The following is a 15,489-nucleotide window of genomic DNA, read 5'->3' on the forward strand; positions in this document are numbered from 1 at the left end:
CGGGATTCGTTGCAGAGACTTTTATTGGTTCTTTTCTTCCTTCTTCCTTCCCCCTCCCCGCTGCTTGCTCCCCCATATATACCTGCCGCCCAGGCTGCGCGGCAGCTCATGATAGGCTGGCAGAGGCAGGGCTGACCCATTCCATGGCCTCGCATTGGTCGCTCACTCATCGCGGTATCTGGCCGGGGGGCGGGAGCACTAGAGGCCGGCAGGCCGTACCTCGCCATGTGCTCGGGCAGGGTCTTGCATCTGCCTCCTACAAATAGGTACTTTTATTTCAACATTCTGTACAATTTAAGTTTTTTAATAACAATTTTGAATTGCTTTTATAATTTTTTAAAGAAGCTTTAATAAAGTCATCTATTGCTGTGTAACATGTTACTCCCAAACTTGGCTGCTTAAAGCAACAAGCGTTTAGTGTCTATCATGGTTTCTGAGGGTCAGGAATTTGAGAGTATGGCATTGCAGAGTGGTTCTGGCTTAGGGTCTCTGATCAAGTTCTAGTCAGCCTTTTGGCCATGGTGGCATTGTTTTGGGACTCAACTGTGGCTGGATGATTTGATTCCCAGATGACTCATAATTGGCTGTCCTCAGTTTCTTAAGACCTTTTTTTTTCTTAAAGTTTATTTATTTTGAGAGAGAGAGAGAGATAGCAAGCATGAGTTGGGGGGAGAGTGCAGAGAGAGAAGGAGAGAGAATATCAAGCAGGTCTTATGCTGTCAGCGAGGAGCCAGTGTGGAGTCTGACTTGGGGCTTGAACACATGAACTGTCAGATCATCACATGAGCTGAAACCAAGAATTAGATGCTCAACCAACAAGGTGCCCCTCTTAGAAGGTTAAAAAAAATTTTTTTTAACACTTATTTATTTTAAGAGACAGAGACAGAGCGTGAGCAGGGGAGGGCAGAGAGAGAGAAACACACACAGAATCTGAAGCAGGCTCCAGGCTCTGAGCTGTCAGCCCAGAGCCTGATGCAGGGCTCGAACCCATGAACCGCGAGATCATTACCTGAGCCAAAATGGGCTGCTTAACCGACTGAGACACCCAGGCGCCCCCCACTTAGAAGCTTTTAAACTGAGTATGTCAGTTTCCTTATCTCATGGACCATTACATGGTAGCTCTTTGCTCTATTGCTAGTGATTTGAGAGAGGGAATTGTTTTCTATAGATGGAAACTGTAGTCTTTTTTTTTATAACCTAATCTTAGAAAGTGACATACTATCATTTTTGTCATATACTGTTGGTCATACAGACCAAGCCTGGTGTAATGTGGGAGCCCGCTATACCTGGATGTAAAAAACAGGAAGCAGGGATTCCTGGTGGAGGGCCAAAGGGTATACTTTGGTAGCTTCCAAGATGGCTTCAAGTGATCCCCTCCTGGGGAGGAGTAGTCTCTTCCCAACTGTACTAAGACTGATCTATATGAGGAATAGCATACAGTAGAAGTGACGGTATGCTAGAGATTAGGTTGTAAAAGACTGTGGTTTCCATATTGAGTGTTCTCTTACTTGTTGGTACACACACCTTCTCTTTCTTTCTTTTGGATTATTAGTTGTGGGGGGAGCTAGCTGCCATGTCTTGATATTCAGGCACCCTACGGGGCGGGAGATAAGAGGCCTCTGCCCTACAGCCTCTGAGGAACCGAGACTTGCCAGCAACCATGTACATGACCATAGAAGCAGATTCTCTATCTTCTGTTGAACCCTGAGTTGACTGCAGATCTGGCTGACAGCTTGATTGTAACCTCATGAGAGACTGAGCTTGAATCAGTTAGTTAAGCCACTCCTGATTCCCCACCCTTAAAACCTGCATGGAATAATGAGTGGTTTATTTTTTTTTAATGTTTTATTTATTCTTGATACAGAGAGAGACAGAGCATGAGAGGGGGAGGGGCAGAGAGAGAAGGAGATACAGAACCGGAAGCAGGCTTCAGGCTCTGAGCTAGCTGTCAGCACAGGGCCTGACGCGGGGCTCGAACCCACCAACATGAGATCTGACCTGAGCCGAAGTCGGAGGCTTAACCGACTGAGCCACCCAGACGCCCCAATGAGTGTTATTTTAATCTGCCAAGTTTTGGGTAAATATGTTACATAGCTAAAGATCACTAACAAAGTAAAATAAAAATTGGTTTCAATACCACCCCTCAAAACCATACCCCACATTCAAAACCTCATTGGTATACATAGGTTGGGCTATGTTGAGTAAATTGGACTTTATCATGGCTTGATTATACCTGATTATATTAAAAGCCTATTTTTTTGTGGGCTGACCCCTAATCTTGGTATTGAAAAGTCTATTTTCTGAGTCTGTTCAGTTTCTTTATAGAAAAGTCTTTTGAAGCCTGGTTGCTTTATTCTTAGAGGTGGACAGGGTAAGGGGGCTAAAGGTACCATAATTAAGTAGGCGGTTTGATCTGTCCCTATTTTTCCTGTTTTGCCTGTTGTCTCTCAGTTCAGAGATGCTTCTGTTTGGTTTCTTCAGATAATAAATCTCTAATTTATTTTAGGAATTGTAAGTTCTCTTGGTGTGATGGTAGTCAGTTTCTCTACTTTTAGCTCCATGCCTTATCCATTTCCTCTGAGACTTAGGGCTTCTGCAGGCAGACTTGGCTTGCCTATCATATGCAGCCTTTTTCTGTTGCAATTGACATTTTAGTTTTTCCAGCTCTGCTAAGTTCTTCATTTGCTCTTGTTTCCTTCCTCCCTTCCCTTCCCTTCTCTCTCTCTTTCTTTCTTCTTAAATGATTTTTTATTTTTTCAAGTAATCTCTGTACCCAACCTGGGACTTCAACTCACAACCCTGAGATCAAGTTGCATGCTCTATTGACTGAGCCAGCCAGGTGCCTCTCCTTCCTCCCTCCTTTTTTCTTTTTCTTTTTTTTTTTTTTTAAAGATTTATCATTATTATTTTTTTAAGATTTTATTTTGTTTATTTATTCTTAAAGTTCATTTTGAGAAAGAGAGAGAGAGAGCACATGCGTGCGCGTGCAGAAATCAGGGAGGGGCAGAAAGAGAGAGGGAGAGAGGGAATCCCCAGGAGGCTCTTTGCTGTCAGTGCAGAGCCCCTGACTCAGGGCTCAAACTCAGGAACTGTGAGATCATGACCTGAGCCAAACTCAAGAATTGGATGCTTAACCAATTGAGTCACCCAGGTGCCCCTTTGGGAATTTTATATGAGTTGGCCTGGTTTCTACCTCACAGAGCAATTGGTGGATAAATAAATGATTATCTCACTTTTCTTTAGGTTCAAATCTTTTGTTGATTAATTAAATTAATTAATATAATATATGTGATGATCTTATAATTTTTCAAATAAGCAGTGTTTGGAATAAAAGAGAGGGTTTTTTCTTTAATTTATAATTTCCTTTGATTTTTTATTTTAATAATTTATATTATTTATGTGATGATCTTATAATTTTTCAAACAAGCTGTGTTTGGAATAAAAGGGAGGGTTTTTTTTCTTTTATTTATAATTTCCTTTGATTTTCTTGGCTCTCATTATCTTATTCTTTTCTGCTTTTTAATATCTTAGTTGAAAGGATGCTCAATTTTTTTTTTTGTACTAGGTTTATAATTAAATATCCATAGTATAAACCTTGCATGCAGGGTTTATAAACATTGTTGAGGAGAGACAATTTGCAAAAGTATCTTTGTAAATCTGTTATATATACAGTAAACTTTTGGTATAAGGGAATTACATTATATTTTTGCTATATGATAACATAGTGGTGGATACATGTTAGGTACTTGGGAAATAGCATGTGACTGAAAAATTTTTTTATGGAAAGTCCTTTTTAAAGTGGGATTTTAGGGACCCCTGGGTACCTCAGTTGGCTGAGCATCTGACTCTTGATTTCAGCTCAGGTTATGATCCCAGGCTTGTGGAATTGAGCTCTGAGTGGGGCTCTAAGCTGAGAATGGAGTCTGCTTAAGATTTCCTTTCTATATAAAATTTAAAAAAATAAAAAGTAAAGTGAGATTTTAAGTGTTCACTGTTTAAAATGTGATAATTGATACTTTGTTTTTTTGTCTCTATTTTTCTTTTTCTTTCTTTTTAAGTTTTTAAATTATTTGAGGGGGAGGAGCAGCAGAGAGAGAGGGAGAATATCCCAAGCAGGCTCCTTGCTGTCAGCATAGAGCCCAATGTGAGGCTCGATCTCACGAATTGTGAGTTCATAATCCGAGTCAAAATCAAGAGTCTGTCGCTCAACCAGCTGAGTCACTGGGTGCCTCAGAACAGGTGTTTAAAGAGCAGGTTTTTAAAGAATCACAGCCATCATATGCTAATGGTCTTTATACACTGGACTGGTGCACCACAAAGAGTAGGATGTAAAGAAGGGCCATGGACTATCTGAAAAATGTTCAAGAATATGAGAGAAAAGAATATAATAAGTTTTAAGAACTGTTATCTGATCAAATAACATTTATTCAGTATGTATTAGGTGTATACAGTATCAGTTTATTCCTCTTGGCAACTTTATGAGGTAGGTATCTGATAAAGAGTAAGTCAGATCTTAAGAAATTTGCTGATGCCCAAAAAACATCAGTCATTGAGCAGAGATTTGAAATATAGTTTTGTTTTAATTGTAACATCTGTATTATTTATTTTCTGCTTACTATGGAACTATTAATTCAAAAGTAAAAAAACTCAATTATATATCCAGACTTTGGTGTTAATTATGGTAGATAAGTAAAGGTTTATAAACTTAGTGAAATTATGTTTTCCTTGAATTATAGGTATAGTGTAAGTGAGGAAAAAATGTGTAATTTGCTCTAAAGATTGTTAATATTTAGTTTTAATTACTGCATTAGAATAGACTAATCCTGTGTGAGATGGAAACACTCAACAATTCTCTTCTTGACTAAGTTTTCAAAATAATACACTTCTTGTATTGAGGTTTCCAGAATAGAACAAGCATTCCCATTATTCAGAAGTATCAATTAGATAATTATTTGATATTTAAAAATTAAACTTCTTCTAGAATATCCTACTGTTTACTTAAAGATTGTGAAAGCCACTTTTTTTCCCTCCTGGAATAAGAAAAGGGTAGGATCTTTATCTAATTAAAAGAAAATCAGAATTAGGCTAGTCAATTTTGATGTGTCCAATTTGCCAAAATGTAATACTGAAAATAAGTAGGAAAACTTGAAGCAGGGAGTAGGCTGTTGAAAATAATGTTTTCTAGCATATTGAAGAGTCACAGTGGGTGTGAGGAGAGATAAAATGTGGAATATATAAATACTGCCAGATGCAGACTGACCTAATTATGGTGAGTAAAGGAAGAGGTTTATACAAAAGGAAGCAAAGGAATATATAAGACAGGTTTGTTTTGATTTTTCCTGACACTAAGTAAATACCACAGACATAAAGATATGAAGAGAATTAATGTCATGGTAATTGGGAAGTAAAAATCCTCATTAGAAACGAAAATACTCAGTGTTAAGAAAGGAAGCTAGAGTAGTTGAGGAAATATATTTTTCTTATGAATCTAAATCTTTAAAAATGAAATCATACAAACTTTAGGTAAGTCTTGATTGATATAAGCATGCACGAAAGACATTACTTAATGTTAACTCCAAAAATACTCAGAGTAATAATAGTTGGTTGTAAATTTCAGTGCTGATTATTCAATAACAAAAATTTACAATTGATTATTTGTTTACATCAGCATGAGTTATTTTTATAAATAAATATATATTAAAGTAAAACAATATTTGGAGTATCAAACGATACTCCATATATAAGATTTAAAGCTATAATTTTTTTATTTTTGACTTTTTAAAAATTAAAAAATATGTTTATTTTTAAGAGAGAGAGAGAGAGAGAGAAAGGGAGGGCAGGGGAAGGGCAGAGCGAGAGGGAAACAGAATCTGAAACAGGCTCCATCCAAAATCTTACTTAACTGACTGAACCACCCAGGTGCCTATAGTTAATTCTTTAGAACCTATTTTGCAATATTTTCTTCTACATGTTTTAACATTATGATTTCTATATTTAGGTCTTTAATTGACTTGAATAGATTTTTATATATGATGTGAAGTAGAGATCCAATTAAAAAAATTTTTTTTTCTCAAGTGAAATCAAGTATTGTATCACTGTACTGTGCTAGTTGAATCTTTACTCACTGATCTGCAATGCCAGTTTTTGTCTATAGATTGGTTTCTAGATTTTCAATTCTTTTCTGCTTGTCTATTTGTCTGTCTTTGAACTAATGCAGCTTTACTTTTATTTTGTTGCAAAGCTTTATAATAAACCTTGATATTTGATAGGATAAGTCCCTACACTTTGTTCTTATTCAAGAATTTTCTTAGTTATTCTTGGCTCTTTCTTTTTGTGCCCACGATCCTGAGATCAAGAGTCACACTCTCTTTTGATAGAGCCTGCCAGGCACCTCCAATTAATTACATTTAAAGAGTGATATGTGGTTAGTTTTTAGAATATTAGTGAAGTGTAGGTCTCATTGCAGAATTGTACAGTTTTCTCATAGGTGTACATTTTTTGTGAGGTTTATTCTAGGTATTTCAGAATTAAATTGTTGCTCTTGTGAGTAAAATATTCTTTCAATAACATTTTTTTAGATTATTGCTGGTATTTGGAAATGCTCCTGAATTTTGTTCCAGATTCTTAGATTTTGGGGTAAAGCAGCATTAGGGATATTGAGGGATGGTGACCTGATCATTGCAGTTTGGAGAAAGTTCAATAATAATTTAGTATTATAAAGGTAAGTTTAATGATTGATTAATGAAGAGGGCAAAGGAGTCAGCAATGACATCCCAATTTTGGTTTTGGTGGTATTTATGATTGAGTTAGGGAGTATGAGAGAATGACATGTTAGAGAGGGTGGATAGAGTTCAGTTTTGTTCATGCATGAGATGGATATGTGATATTCAGGTGGATCCATTTCGGAGGGAGTTTGATTTATGTTTCTGGTGAGTAGAGGATTCATGGCTAGAGGGAAGTATAATAAATAAGCCTTATTTTTAATTTTACCTTGATACAATGCCATTAAGTAAAGGTTAGCTGTTTTTACTACTGCTACCATCATCATCATCACCATCATCATCATTAAATAGGTGGTATTTAAAACAACCAATGGGGCACCTGGCTGGCTCAGAAAAATGTATGACTCTTGATCTTGGAGTCATGAGTTTGAGTCCCACATTGGGAACAGAGATTACATACGTACATAGGTACATACATATGTATAAATGAAAAATAAAAAAAAGCAACCAATAATGATCCTTTCTAGAGAAAGGGTAAAAGTAAAAGTGGTGGGCTAGAAGACTGAACACTGAATGAATGGATAGATGAAGAAGAATTGATGATGGAAGGGGCTGAAGAAGAAATAGTGAGTTTTTAGCAGAACTAAAACAGGGTGAGTGTAGTGAGTTTGTATGTTTGACAGAGTGGTTAATAATATCACATGTAAGAGAGATGCCTAGTAACATAAAAGCTACAAGAATTAAATGGATTTGATAATAGGATGTCATCAGTGACCTCATCTAGGTAAACCACAGTGAAATGATAAGGGACAGAAGTCAAACTGAAAAGCATAAGAAATAGGGGCGCCTGGCTGGCTCAGTCAGTTAAGTGTCCATCTTCAACTCAGGTCATGATATCACAGTTTGTCGGGCTCTGTGCTGACAACTCAAGAGCCTGGAACCTGCTTCGGATTCTGTGTCTCCCTCTCTTTCTGCCCCTCTCCCACTTACACTCTGTCTGTCCCTCTCAAAAATAAAAAAATATTTAAAAAACTTAAAAGAAAAGTATAAGAGATAAATGGGAGGTGCACTGTGTGGCCCAGTTTTGTTGATATGGCCTAGTGGCCACACAATGACATCTTACAAGTCAAATTTTAAAATTTCCTTTATTGAAAATACATGGCTAGTCATTTTGAATAATTATCAATGATTTTTAAAAATAAAAACATAAGTGGGGCACTTGGGTGGCTCAGTTGGTTGTGTCCGACTTTGGCTCAGGTCATGATCTCATGGCTGATGAGTTTGAGCCTTGTGTTAGGCTCTGTGCTGACAGCTGCTTTAGATTCTGTCTCCCTCTCTCTCTGCCCTTCCCCTGCTTGTGCTGATTGTCTCTTTCTCTCAAAAATAAACAAACATTTAAAAAAGTAAAAATAAAAATAAAAGCATAAGCAAAGAAAATTTAATAATAAAAAGTGTAGTTCTATTTAGGTGTAAATCTAGTTTAATTCTTTTTCTTTAGCTTTCTGTAATTGAGTTTTAATCCTCATTTAGTTTACTAATGAGAATTTAAAATGTTATTTTTATAAATCTTGTAAGGTTTTGCTATTATTTTCATTCTAATCCAGTGGTTTACTTTTTAGTCTGTTTCTTTGTAAGCCTCTTAAAACATTGCTGTGGTGATTAACACTTTTGTCCTCCCTTTTTCCCCTTTCTAACATGTTTTGATATGTTTATTTTTTAATTGCTACGGGTAAATATGTTTAAAATCTTGCCGTACTTACACTATCTGATTGATTCTGCCAATTCTGTAAAACTTTGCATGCTGCTATTAGGATTCTTTGAACCATGTGGTAGTATTTATAGATGTTTTCAAATTTTACTTAATTCTTAGAAGGCAATCTTAGTTGCAGGCATTTATGGAACATTTTATTGTCGTACTGCTATGTAGCAAATCTTAGCTTGGTGTTGATTTGTGTGATGTTGGGTTGGCTATTTCATTTATGACTGGGCTGTCTCTGGACTTCACAGTATTTTTAAGGACCTTTCTAGGTCTGAAATTTAATGTTATGCTGTACTTCAGGGAAAGGACATTTGAATAAACAATGTTTGTTTCAGTCTTAAGGCCCTATCTTTGTTTCATTACTATTAGTTGCACACTGCTGTTCTAGCATATCTTAATAGTTATCCATAATATATTTTATTTATGTGTTCTTATGTTTAATTATAAACCTAAATAACAGTGCCATTTTCCCATTGCCCATGATGGGAATGCCATTACTGGATTTTATTCTTTTGTACTTCAAGTGTGTCTTACTTTAACAGCTCAGACAGGGTTTAACAGCTCCTGTCCTACTTGCCCTCCTCCCTTCTTTCCTTTCCCTCTTCCTCCTTTCCTTCCTTCCTTCTTTTTTCCTATCCACTTGTCACCTGTTGCTGTCAATATTTATACAATAAAAATATTTAATAACAAATTTGTTTTAAATATTTTATTTTATGCAAGAAAAGTTTGACCTAAACTTTGAATGTTCATTGGTTGAAAAATTTAAGTGAAAACTATATCCAGAAGAATATTATGATCAGATTCTAAAGTATTATATCTATTTTGAAAATGCACAAAGAAGAGAATAAAAATAATCTGTAATGCTATTTAATATTCTGGTGTTATGTTTCCAATTCTTTTTGAAAGTATATTGCCATTTTTCTTTTTTTTTTTTTAAACTTAATGTTGACCTGTTTTCCGATGGTGCTATAACTTACTGATTATAAATCTACTACTTTCTGGATAGTGTTTACTTACACTTTTCCTTAAATAATGCTTGCATTGACCTCCTTGTGCACAACTCTCTGATGTCTTAATGGAAATTTGTAGTTATACAATTATTTCAAAATGTGAGCACTTTAAACTACTTTCCTTCTCTGTTTGAGCTAGTTAAATTAGTCATTTTACTGAGGTGGAAGCATTACAGGAAAGGGAAGAGAGGTGAATACTTATTGCATGTAAATGTGCTGGCCCTTCTCATGTATTATCTTACTTGATCCACATAGCAATGTGACATAGGTCGTTTTATCCTTCATAGAGAAATTAAATAGCTTGCCCACTTCCAAAAGCTAATTAATGGCTGAATCAGGACAGTAACACAAGTCTTAGACTTTCAATCTAATATTCTTTCACTTAGAGGTTCTCTACAGAGGCCAGAGGCAGGATAAAGAGAGCGCTTCCCTCTTTTGTCTCCAGCTTCTTATTTTCTGATAGAGTTAGTGCTTGTCTTTATCCTTTGGCAAAGTCAGGCAGAAAAAAGGTTGAGAGCTACCACTATACCATTTTACTATCTCTGAATTCTTAGGGACCATGTTTATGTTTGAATTTAAGAAATGAATATAGAGGCAGAATATCTATCTAATCATGTCTTTTGGAAACAACCCAAGTAAAAAAATAGGCTATACTTAGTATCATTCTAGGAAAGACATGGTAGAAAGTTGAAGTATAGCTCTCTACTTTCTAATTCTTACTAAGTTGAATTTCCCCTTGAAGCTTATTAATTTAGAAAATTGAGAGGGGCACCTGGGTGGCTCAGTCGGTTAAACCCCCGACTTCGGCTCAGGTCAGATCTCACGTTCGTGGGTTCAAGCCCCGCGTTGGGCTCTGTGCTGACAGCTAGCTCAGAGCCTGGAGCCTGCTTCCAGTTCTGTGTCTCCTTCTCTCTCTGCCCCTCCCACTCTCATGCTTTGTCTCTCTCTGTATCAAAAATAAAATAAAACATTAAAAAAAAAAAAGAAAATTGAGGGGTGCCTGGGTGGCTCAGTTGGTTAAGCATCTGACTTCGGCTCAGGTCATGATCACATGTTCGTGGGTTCGAGACCCGCATCGGGCTCTGTGCTGACAGCTCAGAGCCTGGAGCCTGCTTCAGATTCTGTGTCTCCCTCTCTCTCTGCTCCTCCCCGCTCCTGCACTGCCTTTCTCTGTCTCAAAAATAAATAAAACACTAAAAATAAATAAATAAAAAAAAGATATCTTCTAGGGGGTGCCTGGGTGGTTCAGTTGGTAAAGCTTCCTAGTCTTGATTTCCACTCAGGTTGTGATCTTGCCATTTATGAGATAGAGGCCTCTGTTGGTCCCCATGCTGACAGTGCAGAGCTTGCTTGAGATTCCTTCTCTCCTTCTCTCTCTGCCCCTTTCCTGCTTGTGTGCATGTTCACTCTCCCTCTCAAAAAATAAATTAAAAAACTTAAAAAAAATCTCCGAGTCATTAAGTTGTAATTAACATATAGTTAGTAAAATAACATTAGTTATTAGTATTAAAATGTTGTTGAGTAATTATTAAAAAAAATCTTAATTGGAAATGCGTCTTTAATGAGGTGGGTGAAGCTAATCTAATTTTTTTCATTTAATTCAGCCTTTCTTAGATAAACATGCTCTTTGCTGCAATTAGACAATATTGAACATCAATTTTATTTTCCTTTTTTCTTTTAGAGATGTGAAGAAGTTCAGGATAGCCCCCCTCCCCCGAATGTGTTACTTTGAGTTGAAGACACTTGAGACCCCATGGGCTCAAGGGAAAGTTTTTTCTCACAGAAAGAATCACACAGAAGAATCTACATTGAGGGTCTTTCCAAGAATAAGGGTTATTAACAGAGATAAGTTTTATCTAAGTGATCCATCTATATAGTAGGGCACACATGTAATTAGCAAACATTTCTTCTTTCCTCGAAATCCCAGACTGCTACTTCCTCTCCTTAGTTCAGAATGACAAGTATACCTCATTTTGTGTGCTGACTTTGGAGTTTCCATGTTTGTGTGGATTCCCCATACATATACCTATTAAAGTTGATTTTCTCCTGTTAACCTGTCAATTTTATTCTTAGTCCAGATAGAAGGACCTTGAAGGGAACACAAGTTCTTGCCCTCAGAGTAGGGGATGAGAAATTCTTGCTCCGTGACAGGTAGAAGTGCTGAGAAATTTGTTCACATAATTGATTGGATGGTAGTAGTGCTTTGTTTAAGAAGCATCACTTAATTGTTTGAGTGTCTCTGTCATCAAATGATCTATCATCAAAAGTTATTTTTATGTTGTCTATCAGCTTATAATTTGATTAGGTCCTTCTTCAGTTTTGTTGAAAGCAAAGAATTAGAAACCACCTGACTTTCCAGTTATTAGAGTCAGTAGAGACATGCAGTTCTGGGAAATGCACCAAAAAAAGACTTCAGTAAGGCTTCCTAAATAGCTAGTAATCATATCTATCTATTAGTGTTTTACTTAATAGGCATATGGTTACCTTAAACAGTTTAGGGCATGCGGGGGAAAGTTAAATATTGTTAATTTCAATATACCTATGTCAAAAGGATTTTTTTTTTTGATAGAATGTTTTTATTGAGGGCTTTAAACATGTGTCAGAACCGTTCATTCAGTTGAAGGCCACTGTCTGCTGTGGAATCATTGCTAAAATTGTTCTTCATTGTCAAACAAATCAGCTTTGCTTTCATGATAGAAAAAAGTCTGGCTTCATTTTTCAGTTCAAGTTAATGATTTGACTTTTCTTTCTGTGACAACTGTGTTCTGATATTTAATCCTCAGTTATGATTTGACTTTTGTTTCTGTGACAACTGTGTTCTGATATTTAATCCTCAGTAGATAAATGGAAGGCAAGGAACCTTGTTTAAAATTGTTGCTTGGAGGAAAGAAGTTGACTCTTTTTTTCTTTTTCTTTTTTTTAGTTGGAAACTCTTGCGTTTCCTTCATAAGACTCTTCCTGATGAGTAATGCATTCTTTGATGATGTACATGGGGTGGAAAAGATAAACTTTTTAAAGAAAACTGTAATCAACTGGTGCCCCATTCTATAATATACTTGAAAATAGAACATCCTATGACAGATAGTACCCCATTTATAATTCATAGCTTCATTCTTTACAGAAATAATGTGTACAACAGGAATCCCTGTGGAAGTTTATGGTACTTATAGACGTTTGCAGACAAAAATATTATGAAGCATTTCCTGTTTAGCACTTCAGAAGTTTTTATACCACAGCCATTATAGTACAGTGCTATTTAGGATGTGTAAGAGGTTTGCCCTTCTTTTCATAAAGTGGGTAAAGGGACTTGTGAAAGGGGAAGCAAGAAAGGAGACTCTATATGACCTTTCCACATGGACCTCTGACCCATTGTCAGGCAGCTTAGTTTTAGGAAAGAATTGATTACAAGGGAAATCGAAGACCTGGAAATTGACATCCAATGTTTATTTCTTTCTGTGTACTCTTCAGAAATCTGTTTAACTTTAGCAGTACAAATTATATGATAATTTGAAAGATAACTGTTCTAATATTTATTGCAACCTCTGTTTTATAAACAGAGAAAGTGAGACTTAAGAAATGAAATGATTGCCTTTGGTCATTAAGCTAATAAATAACAATTTATTTTTTCCCTCCTTTGTCACACCACCAAGGACATTGTCTGGTATATAGATGTTTACTGTATATTTAATAAATGAATAACTGCTTATTGTTTTTGAACTCCTAAATACTTATTGTAGCAGTTTCTTGAATTTTGAACTACTTAGATGAGTGTAACATTGCAGATTATTCACTACAGAAGAATATTGAAAATACCTTGTGTCTTCAAAGGTCAAGCTGATCCTACTTCAGTTCTTTGGATGGTATCTGTGGCAGTGACTAGTAGAACAGCAAAGAACTTAGGCATTTTTAATGTTTTATCAATTAAGACAGAGGCTTGTAACAGTGTAGTGATGCTTGTTTGATAGGGGTTAACGCATTGTATGCTGATACTCAGATGTCCACGAGGCAAAGGTACTTACATGTTTATATATTTTTTTGTTTCTGTGTTACAGGTATTCTCTTAAACCAAATGACCAAATCTTGGCTGAAGACAAGCACAAGGAATTGTAAGTACATTAAACCCTGAGTGGTACATAGTTTATTCCTCTGTGGAGATGTATCTGAATTTAAATTATATAATCTGAGTTTAAAATTATATAATTATATAATCTGAGTTTAAAATTATATAAAATATAATTAACACTATTATCTTAATTCTAGTAAGATTAGGATAATTTATATTACATAGGATTAATATAGGAAATAATTGTTCCTGCATGAGTGTTAAAATATGTAGTATTATATTGCATCATCTAGACTAAGGGCATATTGGGAAATATATAATTTCATGTTCTTTCCCCAGATAAAATATTAAGTTGTTGTTAATTTTACTCAATTGACTTCTCCAACCTTATGGTTAAGATGACAAAATGTAATTTTGTTTCCTTTGTTTCTTTATGAACAGGTAAATGCCTAGTATTGATTGGCATAAAGCAAAACACTTTAAATATAAAGTTTGATATATGAACAAAATTTTGTTCTTTTAAAAATTTTAATATTTAGGGTTCTTTCAGGTAAAAATAACTTGAACATATAATTCGGGGATATCTCCATTGCTATTTTTCTGTTCTATAATAGTATTTAAAAGATTATTACTTCACAGGAACTTTGAGGTTTTTAGTTAAAAATGATAGGTTTGGGAATTTAAAAAGTTCATCTTAATCTTTATAGTATCATTGTCCAAAGAAGACAACTATAAAATTATTTATATGCTTCTATTTTCTGCTTAGTCTACTTTATTTTTCCCATTGTACAATAAGAAAGTTCTGATAGCCTTAATTATTATTCAAACACCTAATGTCAAATAATACTATAGAAGTAAAAATTTGAGGAATCTGTGCCTGGCTATACACCTTCAGGTTGGACTACACTTATTCTAGATATGCTTATTAAGGTTTTATCGTTTAATAAATATATTAATGAATTTTACAAACTTCCTTTAGAATTTTCCTGATGTTTGACATTCCCTAATTTTAAAGATATTTTAATTGCTAACTCAGGTCCCTATGGTTTAGTTTAATGCAATCTTGGATATGTATGTATCTGTATGAAGATTAATTTTTTTGTATATAGAGTCCTTTAAGACTATTATTTTTAGGCACAGCATCAGGAATATAGTCATTGATACTGTACTAGCGTTGTGTGCTGACAGATGGTAGTTACACTTGTGGGCATAGCATAACATACAGAGATACTATATTACTATGTTGAGTAGCTGAAACTAATGTGAAGCTTTGTCAACTCTACACAGATATCTCTGCAGACAAAAAGTACACACACATAATACTTTGTTCTCAAGGTTATATAATGATTTTTACTTTTAATTTTCTTTTGTTAATGTCTGTTTTTGAGAGAGAGGGACACAAAGCGTGAGTAGAGGAGGGGCAGAGAGAGAGAGAGGGAGACATAGAATCCAAAGCAGGCTCTAGGCTCTGAGCTGTCAGCACAGAACCGGACTCGGGCCTGAACTCACCAACTGACTGAGCCACCCACATGCCCCAAGGTATAGCATTTTAAATATCATGGATATTTTTATGGCTCTTTAATCAGGGGCCAGTTTTTCATATTTCTGAAATTACAAGAACTTTGATTCTAGAAATGAGCCTTAGAATTATTACCCATTTTTTTTATAATGAATTGGGAGGAATTTATATGATAAATGACTTGCTCAGGTTATTCTGCTATTTATTGACAGTACTAGACCAGAACCTGTTTCTTGATCCCCATTTAGTGCTTTTTCTGTGCACCAAGACATTCCGTAAGTATATAGTGATTTTTTAAAAAAATTTTTTAATGTTTTATTTATTTTTGATAGGGAGACAGAGCATGAGAGGGTGAGGGGCAGAGAGAGAAGGAGACACAGAACAGGAAGCAGGCTCCAGGCTCTGAGCTAGCTGTC

At 35.6% G+C, this 15,489-nt stretch overlaps 1 protein-coding gene across 3 annotated transcripts in view; it reads left to right on the plus strand.

The window, feature by feature from the left end:
• The window catches only part of ADK (adenosine kinase), a 521,042-nt gene that overhangs the window by 55,675 nt on the left and 449,878 nt on the right, over window positions 1-15,489 (plus strand). For all 3 annotated transcript variants that reach the window (XM_029932000.1, XM_029932002.1, XM_029932001.1), the window contains one exon: window positions 13,544-13,597. In XM_029932000.1, the coding sequence (XP_029787860.1) occupies window positions 13,544-13,597 (54 nt within the window). The remainder of the gene's footprint in view (window positions 1-13,543; window positions 13,598-15,489) is intronic.

Source organism: Suricata suricatta, chromosome 2 (assembly GCF_006229205.1).
Source record: "Suricata suricatta isolate VVHF042 chromosome 2, meerkat_22Aug2017_6uvM2_HiC, whole genome shotgun sequence".
Taxonomy (NCBI): domain Eukaryota; kingdom Metazoa; phylum Chordata; class Mammalia; order Carnivora; family Herpestidae; genus Suricata; species Suricata suricatta.